The sequence below is a fragment of the Chrysochloris asiatica genome, unplaced genomic scaffold, assembly GCF_000296735.1.
Source record: "Chrysochloris asiatica unplaced genomic scaffold, ChrAsi1.0 scaffold00128, whole genome shotgun sequence".
NCBI classification, from domain to species: Eukaryota; Metazoa; Chordata; class Mammalia; order Afrosoricida; family Chrysochloridae; genus Chrysochloris; species Chrysochloris asiatica.
Window position 1 is genome coordinate 7,394,261 of NW_006408646.1, and position 24,767 is coordinate 7,419,027.

General features: G+C 49.3%; 1 protein-coding gene across 1 annotated transcript; it reads left to right on the forward strand.

Moving 5' to 3' along the window:
- Positions 1–1,684: 1,684 nt before the first annotated feature.
- MTFP1 (mitochondrial fission process 1) lies at positions 1,685–5,261 on the forward strand. Its single transcript, XM_006869242.1, has 4 exons — positions 1,685–1,751; positions 2,688–2,815; positions 3,250–3,482; positions 5,189–5,261. Exons 1-4 carry the CDS (start codon positions 1,685–1,687, stop codon positions 5,259–5,261), a joined length of 501 nt encoding a protein of 166 aa, XP_006869304.1.
- Positions 5,262–24,767: the final 19,506 nt, after the last annotated feature.

Genomic DNA, 24,767 nt, shown 5'->3' on the forward strand with positions numbered 1-24,767 from the left:
TTTCTAAGGGCATTGAGGGTGCTCTTGGCTGCCTTCGCATTGCGGGCAGAAGCCCCACCCAGTTTAGGATTCTCTTTGGGCGAGGACTTGCAGATACTGGCGAGAGTGCGCCGCTCAGCGGAGGGAACAGACTTGGAGTGGGAGGGAGGCGGAGAAGAAGCGATCATGTGGTGTTAGGGACCGTCTCCTAATTTCGCCCCAGTACTGCTGGTGTTTTAGGGGCTGGGGACCGCTTTGGGTGACTAGCGAGATAATCTGTGACCTGGTTGTCTTCCAAGACCTTACAAAGTCAATGCCGCTCAGGATTAAAAACGCGGATCTCGATAGGGAATAAGTCATGTTCACTTCTCCATGTTTATTTGATTATATTAAAAGCCAGCTCTTAAAGAGCGCCCAAACAATATGAGCGCGTACTGCAAACCAAGGGAAAAAGATTAGCCTTTCTACTTCCACCAAGATTTACAGCCTCGAGATCCTGGCACCGGGTTGCCATGAGTCACAACCAACTCATGGCACACAACAACTGCGTAAAAATTCATGGAAATAATTCGTGCAAAGTGCTCAGAAGAGATCTACTTTTCATCTTTTACAAAAGTGTGTACGGGGAGCTAACAGTTAATTTGCAGCATAGTTAGAATTTGAACCCAGAACTGCCTGTCTTTATAGCACGCCTTTTGCCTCTGACATTCAGAGTTTTAGTGAATTGTAACCCCATTCATTGCTCAGATGGGTACACTGAGAAAGGGGCTCCTCCTGTTGTTAACACTAACCTCTCAAAACTCATTTCCTTGGAGTCTTGTACTCCAACCTGGCCTCTCTTATTCATTTATTCAAAATCCTGCCCCAAGTCTTGGTTTGGGGCCAGATCAATCCCCAGTTAGACCCGAGTGCTTGATAGATACTTGGAATGGACTCCAGAGTCCCAGTATCCACCTCACCAGACAGCTCACCCATCATTCACTCCTCCAGCCTCATTATAAGCATCCAGGAACGATATGGCCTCAAATCACGGCTCTACCCCTTAGCTGCAGTGTGATCCGGCAGTGACTGGCCTTCTCTAGAGGTAGATCTAGCTACAGCCGCCGGGCTTGAGGTGGGCTTGTTAAGTGCCACCGAGTGGATTCCAATTCATAGCGACCCATATAGGGGGGGTTCTGAAGAGCTGCTGGTGAGTTTGAACCGTCAATCTTGCTGTTCAACTGGACTTTGCAGCCAGTGCTTATCCTGCAGCACCACACCAGGAGTCCTGGGGGGAGGAGCGTAGTGAGCTAAATAAATGTGACTGTTGTAATTACCCCCATTTTACAGATGAATAAAGTGAAACTCAGTGAAGTAGACTCTTGCCAGATGTCAAGTAGCTAGGGAATGTGACATCTGAATTCGAATCCATGCCTCTTTGGCTCCACAAACCATAGTCACTTCTAGGATGGGGACAGAGTAATCGTGCCCCGCCCCCTCAGCCTAGAGAAAACGTACAGAAAATCCTTCCGGAAAACCAGAGCCCCCTAGAGGGTCTTCCGTGAGCGGGGGAATTTGCAGACGCTCCCTGCGATCTAGAACTGCACGACCTGTCCTTCAGCCCCAGACCTTTGGCCGGTCGCGCGGCTGCCGCCGGCCGACCGAAGTGCTAGTGGAGCCAAGGTGTCAGAGGTGGCTGCAGTGCCCGGATCTCGGCGGGAGAGCCATGCCCGAGCCGCCGCCGAGGGCCGCTGAGCGTGACCTCTACCGCGACACGTGGGTGCGGTACCTGGGTGAGCGTGGGGCTAGCTAGGGTCGCGATGATCCCCCCCACCCCCACCCCAACGTTTGTGCTGGCCGGTAGCCTGGAGGAGGCGGGAGGGTTATAGTTGTCATTCCGCCTAGGACCGGAGACTGGACTCAAAGAGGGCTAGGGACTTGCCTAAGGTCACACAGCGCTGGTGGGTTCAGAGTAGCACTCAGACGTCTCTACAGGTTAGTTGTCCCGGGGAGGAGGCGCGAACCCGGAGCCATGAGGAAAGGGGCTAGCTTGCCGACCCCTGGCATGCCTGAGCACTGGCTGTGGAGTCAGGTTGTTCTCAACTCCCATCTCCGCACTGCACAAACCATTCATTGGCAGTTTCAACTCTCCCAGAGACGCCTGGGAAGACAGGCCTGGCGATCTACTTATGAAAGGTCCCAGCCTTGAAAGCCCTATGGAACGGTACTATTCTGCACATATGGGGTTACTATGAGTCGAAATCGACTAGTTAGCAACTAAAGACATATGTCTGAGCTAGTTTCCTCCCAGCAAATAAGATCAAAGAGAAGAGCTCGCCTCCTCGGGTGGTGGTTGTAGGGGTGGAAATGAGATAAAGAGTGGCACATGACGAGTGTCGGATCCCTGGGGCTGCTCATGGGCAGGCTCCCCGCTGCTTGGTTCTCCATTAGTACAGATGCTAGGAAGGCAAGAAATCTAATAATGAGTGATGATAATGGTGACACTGTGTTCAACGTCCCCCACTATGGCACTGGAGATGAGGTGGGCCTCATGGGCTCCGTTTTATGAAACAGGAAACCGAAACTCAGAGAGGTAAGGACACTTGCCTAAGGTCAACCAGCTTTTGTTTAGCAGGCTGGATTAGAACCAGCTGGAGCGCCCCCTTGTGGAACCGCCCATGGGCCTGAGAATGTAGTGCTGGCTACCTCCTCTTTCCCCTCCCTCCTAGGTTATGCCAATGAGGTGGGGGAGGCCTTCCGCTCGCTGGTGCCTGCAGCAGTGGTGTGGCTGAGCTATGGTGTATCTAGCTCCTATGTGCTAGCAGATGCTGTGGACAAGGGCAAGAAGGCGGGAGATGTGAGTGTTCCTGCTTCCGGTGTGGTTCAGTCCATAGCGTTGCCTGTGGTGAGATCCATTCGCCTTGTGGTTATTCACTCCTGATAACCTCACCTGTGGTGCAGTCTATAACCCCCTATCCTGCACGTGGTGAGAGTTCCTGCCCTCCCTCTCAGCCCTGAATATAGTACAGTCCTGAGCCTACTCTAAGATAGTTCATCCTCAGTACAGCCCACCCCCAGTCCTATATATAGAATTCATTCTCAGCAGTATGGTCCTCCCCCAGTCCTGCATATGGTACAGTCCAGGACCCAATTCTACTGCAGTTTGAATTCTTATCCCCGATGGGTACCCCGATTTCCCCCGTTCCCCCCACCCTGGTCCATCTTCATACCTCTCGTCCCAGAGTTCCTGACCTCCACCCCAGCTCTGTTAAATGTTCCTTGTGTCCACAGGTGTCAAGCCCTGAAGCAGGCCGTAGCACCAGGGTGACCCTGGCGGTGGTAGACACCTTTGTGTGGCAGGCTCTGGCCTCTGTGGCCATCCCAGGTTTCACTGTCAACCGTGTGTGTGCAGCCTCCCTCTATGTCCTGGGCACCACCACCCGCTGGCCTCTGGCTGTCCGAAAGTGGACTACCACTGCACTGGGGCTGCTGATTATCCCTGTCATCGTCCATCCCATTGACAGGTGAGAGCCCCTCCCAGCCCCAGGGATCATCTACTTGACCGAGGTGAAGATAGGCTCAGAAAGGCATAGGACTCATCCACTTTGTACAGAAGTATTAAGGACAGTTTGTGTCCTTGTCTGATCTGGCAGGTGTTGTTAAGTGCCATCGAGTCAGTTCTAACCCATAGCGACCCTGTACAGGTTTCTGAGGCTGTAAATCTTTAAGGGAGCAGAAAGCCTCATTTTTTTTGCGCGGAGCGGCTGGTAGTTTCGAACTGCTGACTTTAAGGTTCGCAGCCCAATTCGTAACCATAACGCTACCAGAGCTCCTGTGGTAGTAAAGGAAGGCAGTGCCTTGAGGGTATGAGACCCAGGACCAGTCAAGTAAATTTCCAGAAAGAAATCTAGTGTTACAAAAGCAAGTAAGAGTAGTACATCTTGGAGGGAATGGATTTGGGGGGTTATTGGTGACATAGTGGCTCAGTGGGTTAAGCATGGGCTGATAACCGAAAAGTTTGTGGTTCAGCCCACCAGCTGCTCCTCGGAAGAAAGATGAGGCTGTCTGCTTCCATAAAGACTGACAACTTCAAGAACACTATGTTGTTGTTGTTACGTGCCGTGGACTCAGTTCCGGCTCATAGCGACCCTATATAGGGTTTCTGAGGCTGTAAATCTCTACGGGAGCAGAAAGCCTCATCTTTCTCCTGTGGAACAGCTAGTAGTTTTGAACTGCTGACCTTAAGGTGAGCAGACCGTTCGTAACCACTACGCTACCAGAGCTCCTTTCAGGAACACTATGGAGCAGTTTTATTCGGTCCTATAGGGCCGCAATGAGTTGTAATCAATTAGATAGCAGCTTGATTTTTTGATTTGGTGGCAGAAGCCCAACTCAAACTAAAAGCCAAAAGAAACTCACCGCCATCTATCAAGTCTATTCCGGCTCATAGTGATCCTGTACAGGGTTTCCAAGGCTATAAATCCTTACAGGTGAAGATAGCCTTATTTTTATTCTGCAGAATCATTGTTGAGTTTGAACTGACCTTGAGTTTAGCAACTCAATAGGTTGAGTAAGACAGGAATTCATTCTTTTGTGAAACCAAAATGTCCACGTTGTGCTGCTTTCAGGCATGGCTAGATCTCCCCATCCTTCTGTCCTTCTCCCCACCCCATCCCACCTCACTCTGAAAGCCCCCCCCCCAATAGTCTCCAGCTTTCATCTCCCCACCTTGAAAATTGCCATGGGACACTTATAAAAAGTGACAGCAAAAATCCCAAAGAAGGCTATGATTGGTCTATTCTGGACCAGGTGTTCCACCTCTGAGCCAGTTCCTCTCTTCTGACTGGCCAGGGTTGGGTCATATGCCTCCTCTTAAAACCAGAGATGGGGTCAACCCAATAGACCAGTCCACGGATGAGGGCATTATCTGTCTTCCTTGTGGCTTCCCCTGAGCTACTGGGAGGAAGAGTAATTTCTCAGGGGACATAACTGACCCTGAGTAATTCCTTCACTCATTTGTGCCTCAATTTCTCCCCCGAAGAAAGGTCCTCCTTTCTTGCTCCTGGCTTCCTCAGGTAGACCAAGGTGGGAAGAGGGGAGCAAAGGATAGGTATTTTCATCTGGCTGGTGTTTGTAACCCACATCCAGAAGCCCTTTTCCCTAGCCTTGGCCTCCTGTCTCCCTATTAGTGCCCATGGTCACCTGCTCACCATCCTCAATCTCCACTCAGGTCTGTGGACTTCCTCATGGACTCCAGCCTGCGCAAGCTCTACCCATCAGTGGAGAAGCCCAGCTCCTCCTGACCCCACCCCATTACCTGGCCTGTGGGTTGGCCCTCTCCATGCCAACTTCTTCCTACCCAGAGATGCGGGTACCTGGCTCTTTGGGGTCTTGGGTCCTGCACCTAAGTTGGTTTGAGACAGGCCTGGAGGAACCACAGCTGCAGCTGGACCCTGTCTACTTCCCTGGAACCCATGATCCTAAGTGGAGTGGACCCTAGGTGGGCCCAACTTTGTCTTTGACAGGAATGTACACCCTCCCAATTGATGAGGGAGGAGACTGAGGCCCAGAGAAGGCAAGGATATGTCCAAGTTCACTCAGGAAGCCTGGATCCAGGCCTTGAAGCTGCTTGACTGAGGCACCCCATAGCACATGAAGAAATGGGGGAATGTAGTAGTGGGGACCTCTGAGGCCGGATCCTATGACCTGCTCATCCCTTGTACAGGGGTTATGGGGACCTGGCTGGATGGTAGGAGGGGCTGGGATCAGGCATATCCAGGAGTCCAATAAATTCTCAAGAAATTGAGTTTTATTCTGTTTTTCTGTTGGGGATGAAGGGGTAGGGTAGGGTGTATTGGAGGGTGCAGGGTGGGGGCCCCCAAACCTCAGAAAGCAACGAGGCTCTGGGAGGGGAACCTGTTGATCAGATACCACCTGGGCCTGAAGGTACCCAGGGCTGATAAAGACATCCCCCCTTTGGAGCAACTCATGAGACCCCAGTGAGGGGATTTGGGAGTCCGGCCCCACTCTATGTACCTATCTTCCTGTGGTTTGCCCTGAGCTGCTGGGCTGGAGACAGGATTGTGGTAAAGGGGGCATTACTTCTTGATTCTGGGTCAGCCTATTTTGTCAGTAACTCAGAGAGGTGGGGAGGGAGGGAGTTTAGTCCAGCTGAGGTATGAGGACTGGTGTGGAGCTCAGGGCAGAAGTAGCCCAGGCCTCTCTCACTGAGCCCCACAAATCAACCCATACCAGGACTCTGGCCCTAGACTTTGCTGCTCAGGTGCAGCCCCTGGATTAACCCCAACCAGGTGGGACAGCCCACACGTGATCCAGACTTATAGGGGTCACAGACCAGGCAGGCTCCTGGTAAGTCAAGATGGGGGCATTAGGATTGTGGCTCCTGCTCTGGGGGTGTCTGCAGCTGCAGGGTGAGTCTGATTACCCATCAGAGGCTGGTGGGGGAGCCCTGCAGGGCAGGATGGGCCTTTTCCTGCTACCCTTGCCACACACTGACTGGATCAGCTTCCCAGGCCCATGACCTTCTCTGCCCAGTCTACTGCTCCTTCTTATCCCCTTAGAGTCTTAAAGTCAAATGCTTATTTCCCCTCACTGTTAGCCCTCACCCCAACTCCCAGATCTCTGCCTAGCTGATACCCACCTAGCTCCCATCCCTTCCTTCCCACCTCCTGTGACACACACCTGCACCCCAGTGACATCTGCCATGAATTCCTTGCTCATTTCAACCTTCCCTGCAAGGCTCTCCCTAACACTGGGACTGACAAGGCTTTGGGTCTCTGCTGCCCATCTAATCTGTCAGTCTGTCCCAGCCTTGTCCCCACACCATCACCTGCCTTTTTGTACCTCCCAGCCTCCCACTCGACTGGAAATCCTTTTCTTATTGGCCAGCATTGAGTATCATTGCTCCTTCACTGAGCTCTCTGTGACCCCCCTGTGGCCCTTGGTTGCCTTGCTGGTGGTTCTGCCTTGAAACGAACAATGGACACACATGTGCAGTTGTCCAGACACCAACCTTTATCTATGTGCCAGACCCAGGTCCTGGCACATAGCAGGTGTTCACAAGAGGGGCTCTCAGACCCCACAAGCCATGCTAGGGGGAAGAAAGTCTGCAGATCTCAGACACACCTGCCCAGGCCCCTGCTCCACTGAGCAGGTGCAATGGATTGAGTGGGGAGATGCATGGGTGGGGAAGGATTCTGGGCAGGCTCTGCTGGCCACACCCTTACCTAGGCTGTTCTCTATGCACCAGCCTGGGCCTGGCCACCAGGGGGCGACTTCCTGCAGGAATGTAAACCAACAGAGGTCCTCCTGGCTGTGAGGAGGGAACCCCAGCTTGATGCCCACCACCTGTGTCTGGGCTTCTGCCTGCCCTCCATGGGCCCCATTATGCCTGTCTATGTGGTCTTTGCTGCCCCATTCAAGGCTTGTGGCTTCATCCAGCTGGTGAGGGGGTGATTGGGGCTCCTAGGCACAAGACTGCCAGAAGCCTAGGGATACCTGGGATATCTTGGGAAAACGTGCAGATCTGGGTGTCTGGGCTGGAGAAAGGGATAGAATCAGACCATACTGACTTGATGCCTGACCTTGGTCAAGCCATAGCCTCCCTTAGCCTCAGTTTATCTTTTTTAAAACAACTTTTTATTATGCTTTGCGTGGAAGTTTAGTTTAGCTCAGTTTCCTATTCAGTCAGTCATACACATTCTATTTTCCGTTTCTTTTTCTAAAAGGAACTGAGGCCTAATGGCACAGAATTTGGTGGCCAGGGGCATGGTACTAGCTTATCATTTGTCACCTGCATGTTTACCACATGCCCTTGTTTGTGTTTTCACAAGCCCCAGCTGGAAATGGAGGCTCACAAAGGGAAAGGCCCCACTGTCTGCCACCAGATGCAATTCAGCACATCACTCTCCAAAGCTTTAGAGTGGGAAGGGACTTTGAGCACATCCTAGCAGGGGAGAATGTCTTCAAAGTCACCCACTGAGGGGAGACCAAGCTAGGGAGATCCTCATTCTGGCTTCTTAAGGTGCTGGTATCTCTCAGATCTCAGGGCAGATGGTGGACTTCTTTGCCGATTTGGTCTACATGCCCCCATCTAATCACTCCAAGCAGCCCCCTATTCCTGCCTTCCACCATCGAGTCAACTGCATAACCACTCGGTGAGTGTTGTCTAGTGCTCTATAGTCTATCTTGGGTCCTACACCCCTCAGGGATCCTGTAGGAGGGAGGATGGGACTGGAGAGCTATCCCTCCAGTGGTCATGGTCCCCCTTGGTGTGAGTCTGGCTGGGCAGGCCTGGGAGTCTGTACTTGGACTTCTGGATTCTCCTGGATGCTTCTTTTCTGTCTTCTCTTGCTGGACTGTCCTGGGAACTTTTCACAAAACCTCAGTGTTTGTTTTCTGGGTACCCTGACACACCATACTCCCATGAACCCTTCTTGCTTCCCTGCCAGCCTGGAAGCCCCCACCTCGCACCCTGTCTCCTTGGTTACTGGATCCCTGGCTAGGCTTGGACATCTGGACTTCAGCGTGAGACTTTGGCCTTGTTCATCCCTTCCCACAGGTAGGGACATCAGTTGGGTTGAGACAGTGCCCAAGGGGAAGGGTCCCCAGCTCAGGGACTCCTGTGCCTTCAGTTCTAAGCGAGGAGACTGTTGGTGACAGCAGGAAGAGCTGAAGGGCAGCGTGGTGGTGGTGTGGGGTGTGGTGCAGGGCCTGGACTTCAAATGGTTTTCTCCCCTCTTTGCCTGCTTACCTCTTGTTGTGTGGCCTGGGGTAACACCCTCAATGTCTCTGGCTCATGTGCTCCCCATCTGGTTTCAGTCCAGGATGGGGCTAACACCAGCTTGATTTTCCTAGGTTCTGAGCTCCACATGGAATTTGCTGTTGTTGGCAACTCCCATCAGTCCTTACAGCTGTATGTGGATGACTGTGTGGACAGCCCCAGGCAGATCTGGAAGCGGTCTCTGTGTCCTACAGCTTCATCGGGCATCATGGGTACTGGGCCTGGTGGACGGAGGCAGGTTAGGGTGTGGACTGTCTAGTGGATGGCATCTCTGGGAGCCTGAGGCAAGGACTAAGAGCCTGCCCAGTGCTACAAGAGAGATGTCTAGATAGTATCCTCTGGGAGTTCTTGGGTAGTTCTCTCTAAGGGCCTGGGGGGGGGAGGGGGCGGCAAAAGTCCTTTACTGGTGGCTTTACCTCTGCTACCTCTGTAAAATTGGGAGTGCCAGATTGTTGTGTAGATTGAATGGGGGAGATACTTAGCTCAGGGCTTGCATAATTCTCAACAAATGAATGTGTGATGGTTTGAGGCCAGACCCTAATTCACGGTTTCTCTCTGGGTCCCCCTGACCTCTAGCCTAGGCCCTCCAGGTGCTTGGTAGATGACAAGGATTCCCATTCCCGCTTCCTGCCCCAAGAGGTCCCAGAGAGACTACAGCTCTACTTCCAGGCCTTCAGCTTTGCTGATTCTCCTGATGACGTGAGTGGAAGCAGGGGTCCTCAGAGTCAGATACTCTTATCTCCCCAAGATTCCTCAGCCTGGGGTCTCTGTGCCCACAGGTTTATGTCCATTGCCAACTGCTAGTCTGGGACCCAAAGCTCCATCTGATACTACCAAGAAGGCCTGTTCCTTCCACAGGGACACAAACAGGCAAGTCACATATGCTGAATTATACTGCTCTGTAACAGGCATTAGATGTATATGGTCTCGTTTAACTGCCTATGGGAGTCCCTGGAGGTACAAACGGTTAGCATGTTTGACTGCTAACTGAAAGGTTGGAGGTTCAGGTCCACCCCAAGGTGTCTTAAAAGAATGGCCTGGAAATCCCTTCCCAAAATAGCAGCCCGCTGAAAACTTAATAGAAATGGAGCTGAGTTCTACTCTGGCACACATGGAGTCACCATGAGAAGTAATTGACTTGACTGTGACCATTTCAGTTTTGCTTTTTAAAATTGCTTGGGAGGTAGGTTTTTGGTAGGAGAGGAAACTGAAGTTCAAGATGGTTCAGACTAACTTTCCAAAAAGTTTGGCCCTTTTGTAACAATAGTTCCTGTGGTCAGTCAAGTCAGCCCACGTGACTTGGCCCAGTGTGGGCAGTGTAAGGTTGGGAATTGAGACTTTAGACTCTGAGACTCGAGTTCAAATCCCAGCTCCAGTTCTTGTTAACTGTGACATCATAGGCAAGTCACTGACTTTCATATGGCTCGGTTTCTTTGCCTGGAAAATGCAGGTTTGACCCGTGGAGGCCCAGGTATAGGTGCACTGACTTAGACCCTTCTTTATCCACCCCCCTCACTGTTATTACTTCTGGATAATGTCTCCCTAAGCAGTGTGTATGACTGTTGTGAGGTTACCTGCCCAGGCCTCCAGTTGCTCCATCCAAGGGCACTGGCAGGTAGGTTTGTGGGAGAGGGTAAACTCTGAGGCTAGGGGAAGGCAGTTGGCTGTGGGAGCCATTCACAATCTTGGGTGGTTGGGGCTACAGATGGCACTATCTTGCTACTGGAGTCCTGGTGTAGCATTGTAGGATAAGTACTGGACACTAACCAAAAAGTTGGTGGTTCAAATCTACCAGCCACTCCTTGGAAACCCTATAAACTCATAGTTTATGAGTCTAACCTACAGACTGCTCCTCAGAAACTCTACACAGGGTTGCTATGAGTAAGAAATGACTCGATGGCACTTAACAACATCATTCTACTAAAGACCTTTGAGGAAGCTAACACCACCTCCTGAACTGCAAAGATGCAGTCAAATTACACATTGATGGGTAGGCGCCTGACCGGGGCGCTTCCTTGGGCAAATCCTTTCCCTCTCTAGGCCTCAGTTTCTCCAAGTGTAAAATGGGAACATTAGGTTAGTTTACCACTTTTGAATGTGTTACTGTTGTCGGTTGCTGTCAAGGTGATTCCTTTCTATGACAACCCCCAGTATACAGCTGTATTGTTGTAATGTGCCATCAAGTCAGTTCAAATTCAGAGTGACCCTGATAGAGTTTCCAAGGAGCAGCGGGTGGGTTTGAACTGCCAATCTTGTGGTTAGTGGTCCAGTGCTTATCCTACAGCACCACACCTGTATTTTATAGGGCTTTCAAGGCTGTGACTTTTGGAAGTAGATCCACCTGGTCTATCTTCTGAGGTACCTCCAGGTGGGTTCAAACCTTTGAACCACCATCCTTTTGGCTAATAGTTGAATGCTTAACGGTGCGCCATCTAAGGACTCCTTTTGAGTTTCTAGTACAATCTTTATTTACAGAGAACTGGAGATCACTTAAGGAGCCCTGGTGGTGTGGCGGGTTACATTCTGGGCTGCTAACCACAAGATCACCTACCAGCCGCTCCAAGGGAGAAAGATAAGGCTGTCAGCTCCTGTAAAGATTGACAGTCTCTGAAACCCCAAAGAGCAGTGCTATTGTCCTTCAGGGTCACTGTGAGTCAGAATTGACTTGAGAGCAATGAGTTTGGTTTGGGTTTTTTGAGACTCCTTCACCTACATCAATATCACCTTTGACCTGTGTCCTTCTGTGAGTGTGAGAGAAAGCTATTGGTCACTCACATCATAGTGTAAACACCAGATGATTTTTTTCTTTCCCAGAAATTAATAGTTTGTTTTTCTCTCTTTTAACCTCAAGCAACACTGATGTCTCTACTAGAATAGTATTTGCCTTATACTATACATAGGTTAAAGGAGCTCTGGTAGCGTAGTGGTTACGAATCGGGCTGCGTACCTGAAGGTCAGCGGTTCGAAACTACCAGCCGCTCTGCGGGAGAAAGATGAGGATTTCTACTCCCTTAAATATTTACACCCTTGGAAACCCTGTACAGGGTCGCTATGAGTCGGAACCGACTCCACAGCACATAACAACAACATACATACATAGGTTAAGGAGCTCTGGTAGTGTAATGGTTATGAATCGGGCTGCGAGCTGCAAGGTCAGCAGTACGAAACTACCAGCTGTTCCGCGGGAGAAAGATGAGGCTTTCTGTTCCCATAAAGATTTACAGCCTTGGAAACCCTGTACAGGGTCACTAGGAGTTGGAACCGACTCCACGGCACATAACAACAACAACAACAACATACATAGGTTAGGCATATGGGTGTGTATGGGAATGGTTTAATACCTTCTGGGGTGGGTATCTGTTTCTTCCAGATGTTGGGCAGGTGTCTAAGGAGGTCTTTGACAGGGTGAGACAGGAAGCTGCCCTGTCTTCTAAGTTGAGTCAGGCTTCTGACTCCAGTGGACCCAGAGGTGAGTAAGGGAGGCCTTTTTTGGGGTCCCCTTCCAGGTGTCCTTGGTCAGTTCCAGAAGAACTTGGCTCTGGTCCGCGCCCCCCTTTCTCTATTTGGGGCCTTGGAAGCCACTTAGCCTCAGAGGCCCCTTACCCTGAAGAAGAGTAACTCACATGCACTTTTAATAAATGCTATCCTACCAAGTACCTCAAAATCCCCACTGCCGTTGAGTAGATTCCAACTCGTCGTGACCCTATAAGGCAGAATAGAACTGCTCTGTAGGGCTTCAGAGACTGTAAATCTTCATGACAGCAGACAGACTCACCTTTCTCTCATTGAGTGACTGCTGGATTTGAGCCGCCAACCAAGGACAAGCTAGGAATTTTCTGTGCCTGCTCTCATTTAATGTTCCTGTTGTGAGGAGCTACAACCAGTCCCACTTTCTAGATGAGAAAGTTGAGCCTTGAGGTCCCAGAAGAATGAATTGTACCCAATAGACTTATGCTGTCTCTCAACAATGTTCTAGATGACAGAGCTGATGCCAGAATCCCTGTACCCCTGTCAGCGCACTCCTGCATCTCCAGGCCTTAACCAGTCCCCTCATTTACCAGAATAGTACTCCAGCTTGCTGACACCAATGACTAAGACTCTGCTCCTGGGAGTGGCATTGATTTCTGCCCTAGGCAAGGGCTTCTGCATCTTCACCCACTGTCACTGGCTCCAGGCCCACAGCCTGGCTGCACGTCCCTATGCCCACTAAGTTTTCCCAATAAAGAGATATTCACAACCGGTTTCAGCTTGTCTGATTTTCTTGTGGCTGGACTTGGGGAACAGCTGGGTCTGGTGAGGTGGGGCTTTAGGTGTGGGCCTGGGCAGGAGAACAGGGTGACAGGCTGGGCTTAGGCCCATTTCTCCCTCCTCTCCTTTAGTGTTTGGGCAGGAGGTTGAGCAGCTGAGGTATCTGCGGAATGACACAGACCTGCGCCTGTCTCCAGGTTTACTTTGCCACTTCAGATGTCCAGAACAGTTCAGGCTTTGGACTCTGAAAAGATAAGTCATTATTTACACTATAGTGTGAATGACTAAGAGCTTTCTGGCTTCTCTTAAACTCTCAGAAGGACACAGATCAGGGATTGTACCAGTGGAGATGAAGGGATTCCTTGTTGTTAAGTGCCTTCGAGTCTGTTTGGATTCATAGCTACCTTGTAATGTTTCTGAGGCTGTAAATTTTTTTTGTGTGTGTGAATTATGTGATAGTTTCCATGGGAGAACATTAGTTTTACATTCATCCTATCATATATCGTTTCATTGCCATGGTTACAATCCCCTCCATGCATCATAAACCAACCAAAGGGTACACACTACAAGCCTGCCCCCCGGTCGTCAGCACACAGCCCCTCTCCCTCTCTGGGTCTAAAGTTCCCAACTGTTCCATCTCTCCACATCATCATCTCTGCCTCCATCTCAGGCATCAATGCTTCTCTGAGTAGGGTCCCACTCTCTGCTCTTCTCCCTTGATGGTCCCAGGGACCTCCACTCCTAGACTGAAAAGTTAATCACTCCTTTCCTTGCTTCAAAACATCTACCTTTATATTTCCAACCCTCACAAACAGTCCTGATAAAAATTATTCACTATTGTATCACAAGAGACCCATCTGCATTTCATTTCACCAGCCCCGCCTAGACAGATTATATACTACTCAGTGGAGATTCTACCTTCCTTCACACCCTCTGAATCTAGGTTCCCTCTTGAAAGCTTGTAAGCCAGTCATTTCTTGCCTTTATAGCACCCCCCCCCCCCCCATTTTGAGTAGTCAATGTCCAAGTTGCCCATCCGTGTCTACTCTGTGTATGGAGTGGGTGGGAATGATCCTTGCTGTAAATTTTTACAAGAGCAGAAATCCTTAATATTCTCTCATGGAACAGCTGGTGAATTTGGACTGAAAACCTTGTGGTGATCAGACCAACATATAAACCACCACACCACCAGGGCTCCCAAGTATTTGTGAAAAAGGTAAGACTAGAAACTCAAGTAGCTAACCAACCTGATGCTCTCATTTCACACTTTGGAAAACAGGTTTGTAGAGGGAAAGGCCTTGCTCAAGATCACACACTCAAGGCGCTATATGATGGAGATGAAGCTTCACTCGCCTGCCAACTGCTTCTACCACTACCATCTATACTTTCCCACCCAATTCCAAATCATCCCAACCTTTCAGTCTTGTTAGATTTCTTGATTCCAGCATTTCATACTGGCCCCTCCAAATGGAACATTGCCTTCCAAGCCTTTCTCATGTCCCTAATTATAGTCCAATCATCCCACAGTTCGACCCCTTAAGAAAGCTTCTCATTTCTACCCTGTTTTGGGAGCCATCTCTGGGCTACTTGCTTCCCCCATCATGATAGTAACAGCTTGTAGCATCTTGGATAGCCCCTTCTATCCTGGTGCTAGGCCATGGTCTGTTCCACCTGGAGACCGCAGCCCAGGCCAAGCCCAGAACCTGACTCCTGCTCTGTGCATATTAGCTGTGAAGTGGGGTGGAGGTAGGGAATGATGGGGCCCCCTCCCACCAGCTTGTGAGGGCTGAAATGAGAAGCTTGAAGCAACTGGCACAGGATGTGTTATGCCCTCTCCCAGGCAGCCTAGCCCCTGTTGGCATCAAAGACATGGTGAAACTTATGTAAAATTGCTTACTACAGTACCAGTAACTATAAGTTGCCATCAAGTCGGTTCCGACCCACAGCGACTCCATATAGGGTTTCCAAGGAGTGGCCGGTGAGCTTGAACTGCCAACCTGCAGTTCAAATGACTTTGCAGCCCAGCACATTAATCTACAGTGCTACGTAAGCACAGACTTATTTTGTTTATTGAGTAATCCACCCCTGGGAGTAGGGTTATCAGATTTAACAAGTAAAACTACAGGGCGCTCAGTTAACTTTGAACGTCAGATAAGCAGCTAATACTTTAGTATAAGTGTATCCCTAATATTGTGTGAGGAACTGTGGTACCATAGTGGATTACAAGTTGAGCTGCTTATATGACATTCAGATTTAACTGTTGTTGTAAAGTGCTGTCGAGTTGGTTACGACCCATAGCGACCCTGTATAGGGTTTCCGAGGAGTGGCTGGTGAGCTTGAACCGCCAACCTCGTGGTTCAAACCGACTTTGCAGTCCTGGGCACCCTTTACTTACCTGGCAGTCCCCTCAAGCTCGTTCTGTTCTGATGCCATAGCTGGGGTTGTCTGTGCAAGCACTCCCGTTGGCAGCAGTGGGACGCTCTCTCTGCTGCCTGCCTGCCCGCCTGCCCGCCTGCCTCTTTCCTGAGTAATGAGACAGGCCTTAGTGGTTATTAGTTCTGTGCTAATGTGGATTGTTCTCATCTGATGGAAGAGAAACAGGTGCAGAGAGGTCAGTCCACCAGGAGGTAGCTGGGGAACTGGCAATTTTCTTTCGTTCTTTCATACCCTTTCCTTGCTCTTGCATGGGGCCAGTCCCTACTGGGATGAGGGTGGTAAAATAAGTGGGGGAAAAACCCAAAAAAGCAAAACCTGTTGCTGTGGAGTTAATTCCAACTCATGGTGACCCCATGTGTTAGAGAATAGAATTGCTCCATGGGCTTTTCTTAGCTACATCTCTACAGAAGCAGATTGCCAAGCCTATCTCCCACATGTTGTCAGGTGGGTTCAAACCTCCAATCTTTAGGTTAGTAGTTGAAAATGAACCTGTGTGCTCCTCCAGGGACCTGGGAGAGAGAGGAGAGTAGAGGTCTTTTCCCTCCCTAGGCCTTGAGGGCTTTTCCCCTGAGCATGCTGGGAGTTGGGTCTTCTGAGAGGCCCGCTCCATGTCATGCTCAGCACCACCACAAGGGTGCAGCACCTCCCAACATGGGTCAGTTGGATCAAACTACTTGCCGTTTGGTCAGTTCCGACCAATAGAGACCCTGTATAGGATTTCCAAGGAACAACCGGAGGATTTGAACTGCTGACCTCACAGCAGTCCAGTGCTTATCCTACATTGCCACACCAGGACTTCAAACGACTTCTAGGATTGTTGATAATAATATCTGCCTCTCATGTGCACTGCTCGTGGCACCAGGCCCTTGCTAATGTACTTCATTTGATGTGGCTCATTTAATCTTTATGACCATCTGGTGTGATAGTCCCACTGGTCCCTGCTTCCTGGAAGAGGCACTCAGGTTCTGAGAATCGCTAACCGAAAAGTCAGCAGTTCAAACTTAACCTTGGGAGAACAATGTGGTAGTCCGCGTCCATGAAGATTTACAACCTTGAACTCTTATGGGGCAGTTCTGCTCTGGTTACAGGCTCACTGTGATTCAGAATGGACTCAATGGCTGTGGGCTTGGGGCTTTAGTGCAAGAAAAGGCTCAAGGCCTTTTCACATGATTTAAAAGCTGTATGTGAAGAATGTGTTAGTTCAACTGTCTCAAAGTGTAGGCAAAGTTACATAACACCGAAGTCTGAGTTGTCTGAAGTTGGAAGTGAACTGGGGGGAACTCCTTTAATACCCAATGCAGAAAGGGCCATTCTCCTGGTTTGATCACACTGGTTTGATCACTCAGTCCTTCCTCTGTTCTGGTACCTTTCTCAGCACTCAACAGTTCTAATGGTGGCTTCTCCACAAACCCTTGGGAGCTCCTTTCCCTAGGGAGAATCGCCTTGTTATATAGTACCACTTGGACAAGATGGAGCCCTTTCTTTGTGCCAGGCACTGTTATGTAATCCTCAGAGCACACCTTGGCAGCAGGCATTACCCTGTTAACGTCTTGGAGAGGAGGGCACCAAGCTTGCTGTGTTGTAAGCCTTCAGTCAGTGTGGACTCTCACAGTTCTTACTAGACCCTTAGTAGACATGAATGAGGAGGACTCTGAGGTTTTTCCTAAAGTTAGAAGGTGCACGCAGGCAGGTGGAGCAATGTGGAAGTATTCTGCACATCTGTGGGCTCCAGGTGGCGCTTGTTCTTCCCCTAACCTCTTCTGGGCTAATTTAAGGAGGCTGGTGAGGGGATGAACAGTTATTTTTCTTCACTATGGCCATCCCCAGGGGGCTTCTACTGGTCGTTCTAGTCTTTCTGCTTGGTAAGGTCTGGGGAACAGATCTTTGGGAGCTCAAGTGGGTTCTCCCAGCCCACAAGCTAAACCTCCCCTACCACATGGTTCTGGCGAGGCTCACTGAGGGTAGCTAATCCCTCCTTCACCTCCCACCTCCTGGGCTGCAGGAGTGGGACTTGGCACCCTGGTAACACAGGGAGTCACTCTGGTTGTGTGTTGCTCTGCTGGGGAACCACCCCACATTTACCTTAACATTTCTTTTCTAGCTAGCATTCGGGTTTTGTTTATGGGAATGGAAAATATGGTATTGGTGATGGTGGTACACATAATTGATGGAATTGGTATCATTGACTTGTACATGTGATAAATGCTGGATTGGCAAATAACGTTAACTATATTTTTTTATAGCTTTATAGCAATTTAAGAAAAAAATAAGTGAGGACCAACCATGCTAGGGTGAGCGTATTTATGCAAATTACTCACAGGCCAAGCACATACACAAAAGAGTTGCTAATTGTAGGGAGAGAGAATGGATAGATAAACTTTGTTTTCATTTGATACCATCTGCATCTTGCCATAAAACAACTCAAACCTTTAAAGAGCACTGGCTTGGGTGTTTCAGTATGAGTTCTGCAACTCACATTTATGTGACCCTGTGGCACAGGTGCCCGCGAGGCTTGGCCAGCCTTACTTTCCACATTTGTAGAATAGGGGCAGCTGTGAGGTCCACAGAGGGTGTGTGGAATGGCCGACATTGTGCAGGCCCGTGGGAAGACAACTCTGATGATGTTCCTCTGATTTGGGGAAGCTGATTGAAACTTCCTCTGCAGTCTGGCTATGGGTTCTGCCGACCCTGTCCACCTGCTACTTCTCTCCCTGGCAGTCATGCTCCTCTGGCAGGAGGCAAACAGCTCTGCCACAGCCAGTCCGACAGTGGTCCCACCCAGTCCTCCACAGGACCTCTTGGAGGAGGTTTCACAGCCCACCATACATCACCTACAGGTGTTGCTTCCGGAAGAGTACGGTGAGTCTTGGACTGGTGTGTGTGTGTTGGGAAAGGGCGTGGATGGACCCTCAGGGTTTGCCCATGGAGGAGGGTTGAATGAGGGTTGGGCTGCATTGGTCTCTGCTTACTGGCGAGGATACATCATCCTTTTCTGATCTGAGATTTCCCCTCCTGGTGGGATAGGTCTGCACCCATTTGATACAAGATACACGAACAACCTGTATTAAACTAGCATTTAATCACCTCTCTGACTGTCTGCTACCCCATCTCTAAAGTGGGTGTGACAAATACCTCAAGGATTTTTGGGGATGGCTATTTTAGAGCGATGGCTGCAGTCCCCTGTCACACAATGGGAGTTTGCTGGAGCGTGGCCATGACTCCTAGGTTAGAAATTGACCTCATCCCTCTCTTTACTTAGATGCTGCATTGGGCCCCTACACAGAAGGCACATGGCTGATCCTCCAAGCCCACATACAGGAGACATTAACCTGGGTTGGGAAGATCTATGTGGACGAGTGTGTGGGTGCCCAGAGCCAGTACCTGAACCATTCCCAGAGGATGTACAGTCTTATCTTCAGCCACGGGTCTGTGGGGCTGGCTGCCTAGGGCAGGACAGGGATGGGGGCGGGGCTGCTTCTGTGTTGAAGCCCAGTGCTGACCGGGACTGGGCCATTGGGGCACTTGTGTGTCAAGGTCACTTGTGTGTCAAGGTCTACCTTGCTTGCGCATAAACCCATTGCCACTGAGTCGATTCTCCTAGAGACCTCATGGGACAGAATAGAACTGCTGTAGGGTTTCCAAAGTTGTAAATCTTTATGGAAACAGAATGCCACATCTTTCTCCTGTAGATTGACTGGCAGATTTGAGTCACTGACCTTTTGGTTGGCAGCCAAGTGCTTACCCACTGTACCACCAGGAATTCTATTGTACATGAATCCGCTCAAACCAAACTCACCGTCATCGAGCTGATTCGGACTCACAGACACCACATGGGACAGAGTAAAACTGCTACTTACGGAATTTAAGATTATGGAAAAAATCATCTCATTTTTCTTGCACGGAGAAGCTGGTGGGTTTGAACCACCAACCTCTAGGTTAGCAAGGTTATTCCACATCACCACCAGGGCTGTATATAAAGGGATGTTTAAAAGTCCCTAGCTAGAGCTGGTCCTTGGTGACCAACCTTTTTTGTCTGGCTGGCCACTCATCTCATCTTGGGTCTAGACCTGTCCTCGTGGGTTCTGCGTGTGACTTAGCAGAACTTGGGGCTGTTCTTCCTGGTGAGGGTGCAGGCTGTTGACTAAGAGGTCCTAGCATTGCACTCTTCTTGGCTAACTTTGTAACTTGGGGTCTTTCTTTGCTCAGGTTAAACATGTCCATCCCCTAAATCTGCAATGGGGTGACACTTTTGAATTATAGCTATAAGAAGCAAGAAGGTCCCATGGTTTGAGGTTCTTGTGGTATCCTAGGAAACCTATTTCTGCTGGTCTCCCAGCTGACTGACCACTTCAATGACGCCCTTGCCTATTTCCCCACAAAAGGTGCCTCTCAGTAAGCCCCCAGTCTAACCCTTGGCGTCGGAAGGGCAATTCGATACTGCAGTTCAGTGTGAAAGCTTTCATGCTCAACGATGACGTGGAAGAAGAGGAGGTGAGGAGCTCTGGGGTGCCCCCGGCCTGGCTGGAGTCTGGGGTGTCTGATCCTGTTTGTTTCCCCTCTAAGGGCTGTAGGTTACAGGAAGTGGATGCTGAGCTTCCTAATAGAGCTACCAGATTTAGCAGGTAAAATCCTAGGATGCCTAGATAAATGTGAATTTCAAATAAACAATGAGGTTTTTTTGTTTTTGTTTTTTTTTAAAGTATATTGGTGGTGGTGGTTATGTACCGTGGAGTCGATTTTGACTCATAGCGACCCTGTATAGGGTTTCTAAGGCTATAAATCTTTATAGGAGCAGAAAGCCTCATCTTTCTTCTGTGAAACAGCTGGTAGCTTTGAAATGCTGACCTGGAGGTTAGCAGTCCGACTTGTAACCACCACACTACCAGAGCTCCTTTTTTTTAGTATAAGTATGTCCAAAATAGGATTATATTTGCCATTTTAGAAACTGTTTTATGTCCTCCCCTCTTTCCACTTAATATCATTTCTATGAAGGCAATTGTTGTTGTTAAGTGCCATTGAGTTGGTTCTGACTCATGGTGACCCTGTATAAGGTTGCTGAGGAATGGTTGGTGGATTTGAACCACCAACTTTGCAGTTAACAGTCTAGTGCTTATACTACAGAGCCACACCAGGGCGCCTTTCTATGAATTGTTGTAATTGTTAGTTGCCGTCTCATGTGACCTGATACACAATAGAACGAAACACCACCCTATTCTGCACCAACCTCACAATCATTGCTATATTTCTGTATTTTTAAAAATGAAAGTTAGCAGCTTCACAGAATCCTGCTGCCTGGCCCGGTTGTAACTTAATTAGCTGGCTCCCGAAGAAAAAACCCTAGGGGTCCAGTCTGTCCCTGTTTGAAACCAGGGCCGCAGTGATCATCCTTGTTTGAGAATGAATTCATGGGTTAGGAAAATCAGACAGCTCTCTACCTCTAAGGGCCTACTAGGGGGCAGTGGTGGTTCCATGGTAGAATTCTGCCAGTGCCCCTCATACACAGCTTCTGTTATTGGACCGTTGTGTGTTGCTATAAGGTTGAACAGGTTTCAGTGAAGCTTCCAGACAAAGGATTTGGAAGAAAGGCCTGGTGATATACTTCCAAAAATTAGCTAATGACAACCCTATGGATCACAATGGTCTGATCCATAATGGATCATGGGGATGGTACAGCAGTTTGTTCCCTTGTGCCTGAGGTCCCCCTGAGGTCCCTGTGAGTCAGGGCCTGACTTACCTACCAGCAGCTAACAACAATAGTTCTTACTCATTGCTGTCAAGTTGATTTTACTCATGGTGACCTTGTATATAGATATGTTGTTTTTGTTAAGTGTTGTTAAGTCAGTTCCATCACATAGAGACCCTGTATAGGATTTCCGAGAAGTGGCTGGTGTACTTGAACCACCAACTTTCAGTACAAACTGACTATGCAGTCCAACAAATTAGCTCATAGTGCTACTCCAGCACATACATACTCCATAGGATTTTCTTGGCTGTAATATGTACAGAGCAGGTTGCCAGGCCTTTCTTCTGGCATACTGTTGGGTAGTTTCAAGCTATCCATTTTTTGGTTAGTGGTCAAGCACAAACTATTGCACCACCTGGGGACTTTTAACAATGACAGGGACCTCTTATGGATTGGGCAGTGACAGTCCCAGGCTGACCTGGCTTCCTTCCTAGTAGGGACCGGTTCATGGGGATCCGAAGGTGTCATACCATTCAGTGCAGAGCAGTATGTACTGTGTGGGGAGTGAGGAATCCCGGGAGGAGCCCTTTCACCAGGTATAGGGAGTCCCAAGTTCTCACTTGGTTTCTCCTTCCAGGTTTATATCATTTGCTGGAACAGTGTCTGGAGTTGGATGAAACCCTATGAGCCTGGTCGAAAATCCTGTTTCTACAACTCCTCCTCAAACAGGTGAACCTACCCTATTTTAAGCTTCCCCTTTCTGGGCCTCAGTGTCACCATTTCTGAAAGGAAAGCATTAGCTGCCATGATATGTGGTCAGCATTCTGGGAGCTGGGCAGTGGGGAAGAATGGACATTCTGTACCAGGATGCTGGACCTGATCCTGGGGATTCTTTATCCTGAAAATGGAGATGGTCTTTCCCTGGTACAGGCCAACATGGTGAATGAAGGTCCAGAGAGGCCAAGTGCCTGCCAGCTGCCTACCAGCACACATGGCCATGCTGGATGGGGTCTGGCGCAGGCACTCTCCCTGGGTAAAATATCCCCTGCCCTTCACTGACTGGGCATATCTTTCTGCCTTGACCCTTGGCAGCTGGCAGCTGGCAGATGATAAGGGGGAAAGTTCGGTCTGTGACTGCTGTACCTCTGCCTGTTTTGTTCCAAAGGACAAAGGTATGATGTCACATGGGACCAGGTCAGGGAGACTGGCTAGGGATGGGGAGGCTGCTGCTGCACTGCTCGGGGTCGGGGTGGGGGTATCCTGGCTCTGGGTTCTGCCAGAGACTGGGAAGGAATGGAGCCCTTCATCCCTCAGAGAAGGGAGGACCATCTCAGTGTTAACAGTTTCCCTTTCATAGAGTTCCCAGGAGAAGGTGAGTCCCAAAAGATGGTTATAGGACCACTGAAGATCAGGAAGTCACAATCGGTGTCATGGCTTAGAGGTAGGCCTGGGGGCTAGGGGACAGCCAAGGCCCTAAGAGAACTTGGTCTACCCCCTACTGTCCAGACTCATGGGCAATTTTTGGTCATGACTACTTCACTGTTGCTATCTCCAACCACACCCTGCCTCCCATGTGCTCCTGACTTTTCTGGTTATATCTTGATGACTGACTGGGCTCCCAGTCAGCTCCAGTGGCCTGATGTTCCTGACCCCCTTCCTCCCAGCCTCCTGCAGGACAGTGAAGGACCTGCTGGTGGCGATACTGGCCTTCACATGTGTTGCTGTGCTGCTGACCCTGTTCCTACTGACTCTGAGGAGGAATTTCTGGATCTGGCTGTCCTGGTTTCCCTGTAGCCTGTGGAGACCGCTGAGGGAGTACCCTAGCAACCTGGAAGCCCAGGAGATGAGATCGGTGACCAGAGAGGGCTCCAGATCTGGGGAGGAGAATGAGGGGGATCATGGGTCTACCTCAGAGGAAGATGTGGAGACAGTGCAATGAACTCTTCATAAGACAACTACTAAATAGTGCCTTGTATACTTATAATAAAAGCTTCTGTTTCCCTAATGATTATCCTGGCCTGACATTTCTCTGCACTTGTTCCGATTGGTACTATTGTAAGAGGACAAGTTGGCCTCTGAGCTGTGTGATATGAATGTGGATTCCTAGACAAGCTCACAGCTATGGGATTCTGGGAAGGGCAAAATGATCCCCTCATTTTGCCCTTCCCGGAATCCGAGGTCTAATTCACACCAGTGGGCTCATGTTCTTTCCTTCAGTTGTCTTTCCCTGGGGTCTGCATAGTAGGGGCCCAGCCTTTTGGTGGAGTAAGGCATAGACATGAAAGTTGTTGTATTTGATAGCTCTTAAGGGAGTCCTGGTGTGGTTCTGTGGGTTAATGCGCCAGACTGCAAAGCCATTTGAACTGCAAGGTTGGTGGTTCAAGTTCACCAGTGGCTCCTCAGAAATCCAGTACAGGGTCCCTATGGGTTGTAATCGACTTGACAGCACTTAACAACAACAACAGCAAGGGAGCCCTGGAGTCCTGGTGTGACTCTGTGGGATAATGTACTAGACTGTAAGGTAGGTTTGAACCGCAAGGTTGGTGGTTCAATTTACCAACTGCTCCTCAGAAATGCTATACAGGGTCTCTGTGAGTTGGAACTGACTCAAAGGCACTTAACAACAACAAGGGAGCCCTGATGACACAATGAGTTGGGCATTGGGTTGCTAACATTAAGGCTGGCAGTTCAAACCCACCAGCTGCTTTACAGGAGAAAGATGAGGCTGTCTGCTCCTGTAAAGATTCATAGTCTCAGAAACTAAAGAGCAGTTCTACTGTGCCCTAGAGGGTCAAGAGGAGTTAAAATTGACCCCAGGGCAGTGGGTTCAACCTGCTACCTTTTAAAACAAATTTTTAAAACTTTTCAATTGTGATTTGAGTGAAGTTTGCAGGGCAAATTGGTTTTCCACTCAACAATTCGTACACATTTGTTTTGTAACATTGATTGCAATTTCCACAACATAATGACTCTTCTCGCTTCTTCCCTGTTTCCCATTTCCCCTCCTCCTCCTTTCCTATCCCTTTCTGTCTTCTGAGCGTTATCCCAGGGCAAACGCCGCCCTTTCAATCTTGTATGATTGATGGTTCTAAGAAACGTGTGCCTCCCTGGTGTTATTATTCACCTGATAGACTTGTCTACTGCTTGGTTGAAAGTTGGGCCACAGTGGTGAGTTCAGTTCCAGGCTTGAAGAGTATCTTAGACCCATAGTCCTGGGGGTTCTACCAGTCTATCAGACAAGTAAGCCTCGTCATTTTTATGATTTTGAGTTTTGTTCTACATTTTTTCTCTCATTCCATCCAGGACCTTCTAATGTGATCTGTTTTAGAACAATTGGTAGTTATAGTTGGACACCATCTAGTTCTTCTGAGGTTCACATGGTCCAGTAACACTTTGGGCTAAATGTTTCTGTGTGTCTGTTTTTCTTTACACTTTTTTGATTCAGATAGGGCACACCAATAGTTGCACATTAGATGGTCACTCAAAAGCTTTTAGACCGTAGTCACTAGTCACCAAAGGAGATGTAGAACATTGTCAGTTGATGTATGCCAGTTAACCTTGAGCCCCCAGGCCCAGCAACTCACTCCTTCAAGGTGTTTAGTTATGGCTTCTTGTTGTTGTTAAGTGCCGTCGAGTCAG

Bases quoted from the DNA above. Each gene is read 5' to 3' on its own strand.
- MTFP1 (XM_006869242.1), top strand. From the start codon at position 1,685: ATGCCCGAGCCGCCGCCGAGGGCCGCTGAGCGTGACCTCTACCGCGAC. The intron at 1,752-2,687 runs GTGAGCGTGGGG...CCTCCCTCCTAG, and splicing joins CACGTGGGTGCGGTACCTGG to GTTATGCCAATGAGGTGGGG. The intron at 3,483-5,188 runs GTGAGAGCCCCT...ATCTCCACTCAG, and splicing joins ATCGTCCATCCCATTGACAG to GTCTGTGGACTTCCTCATGG.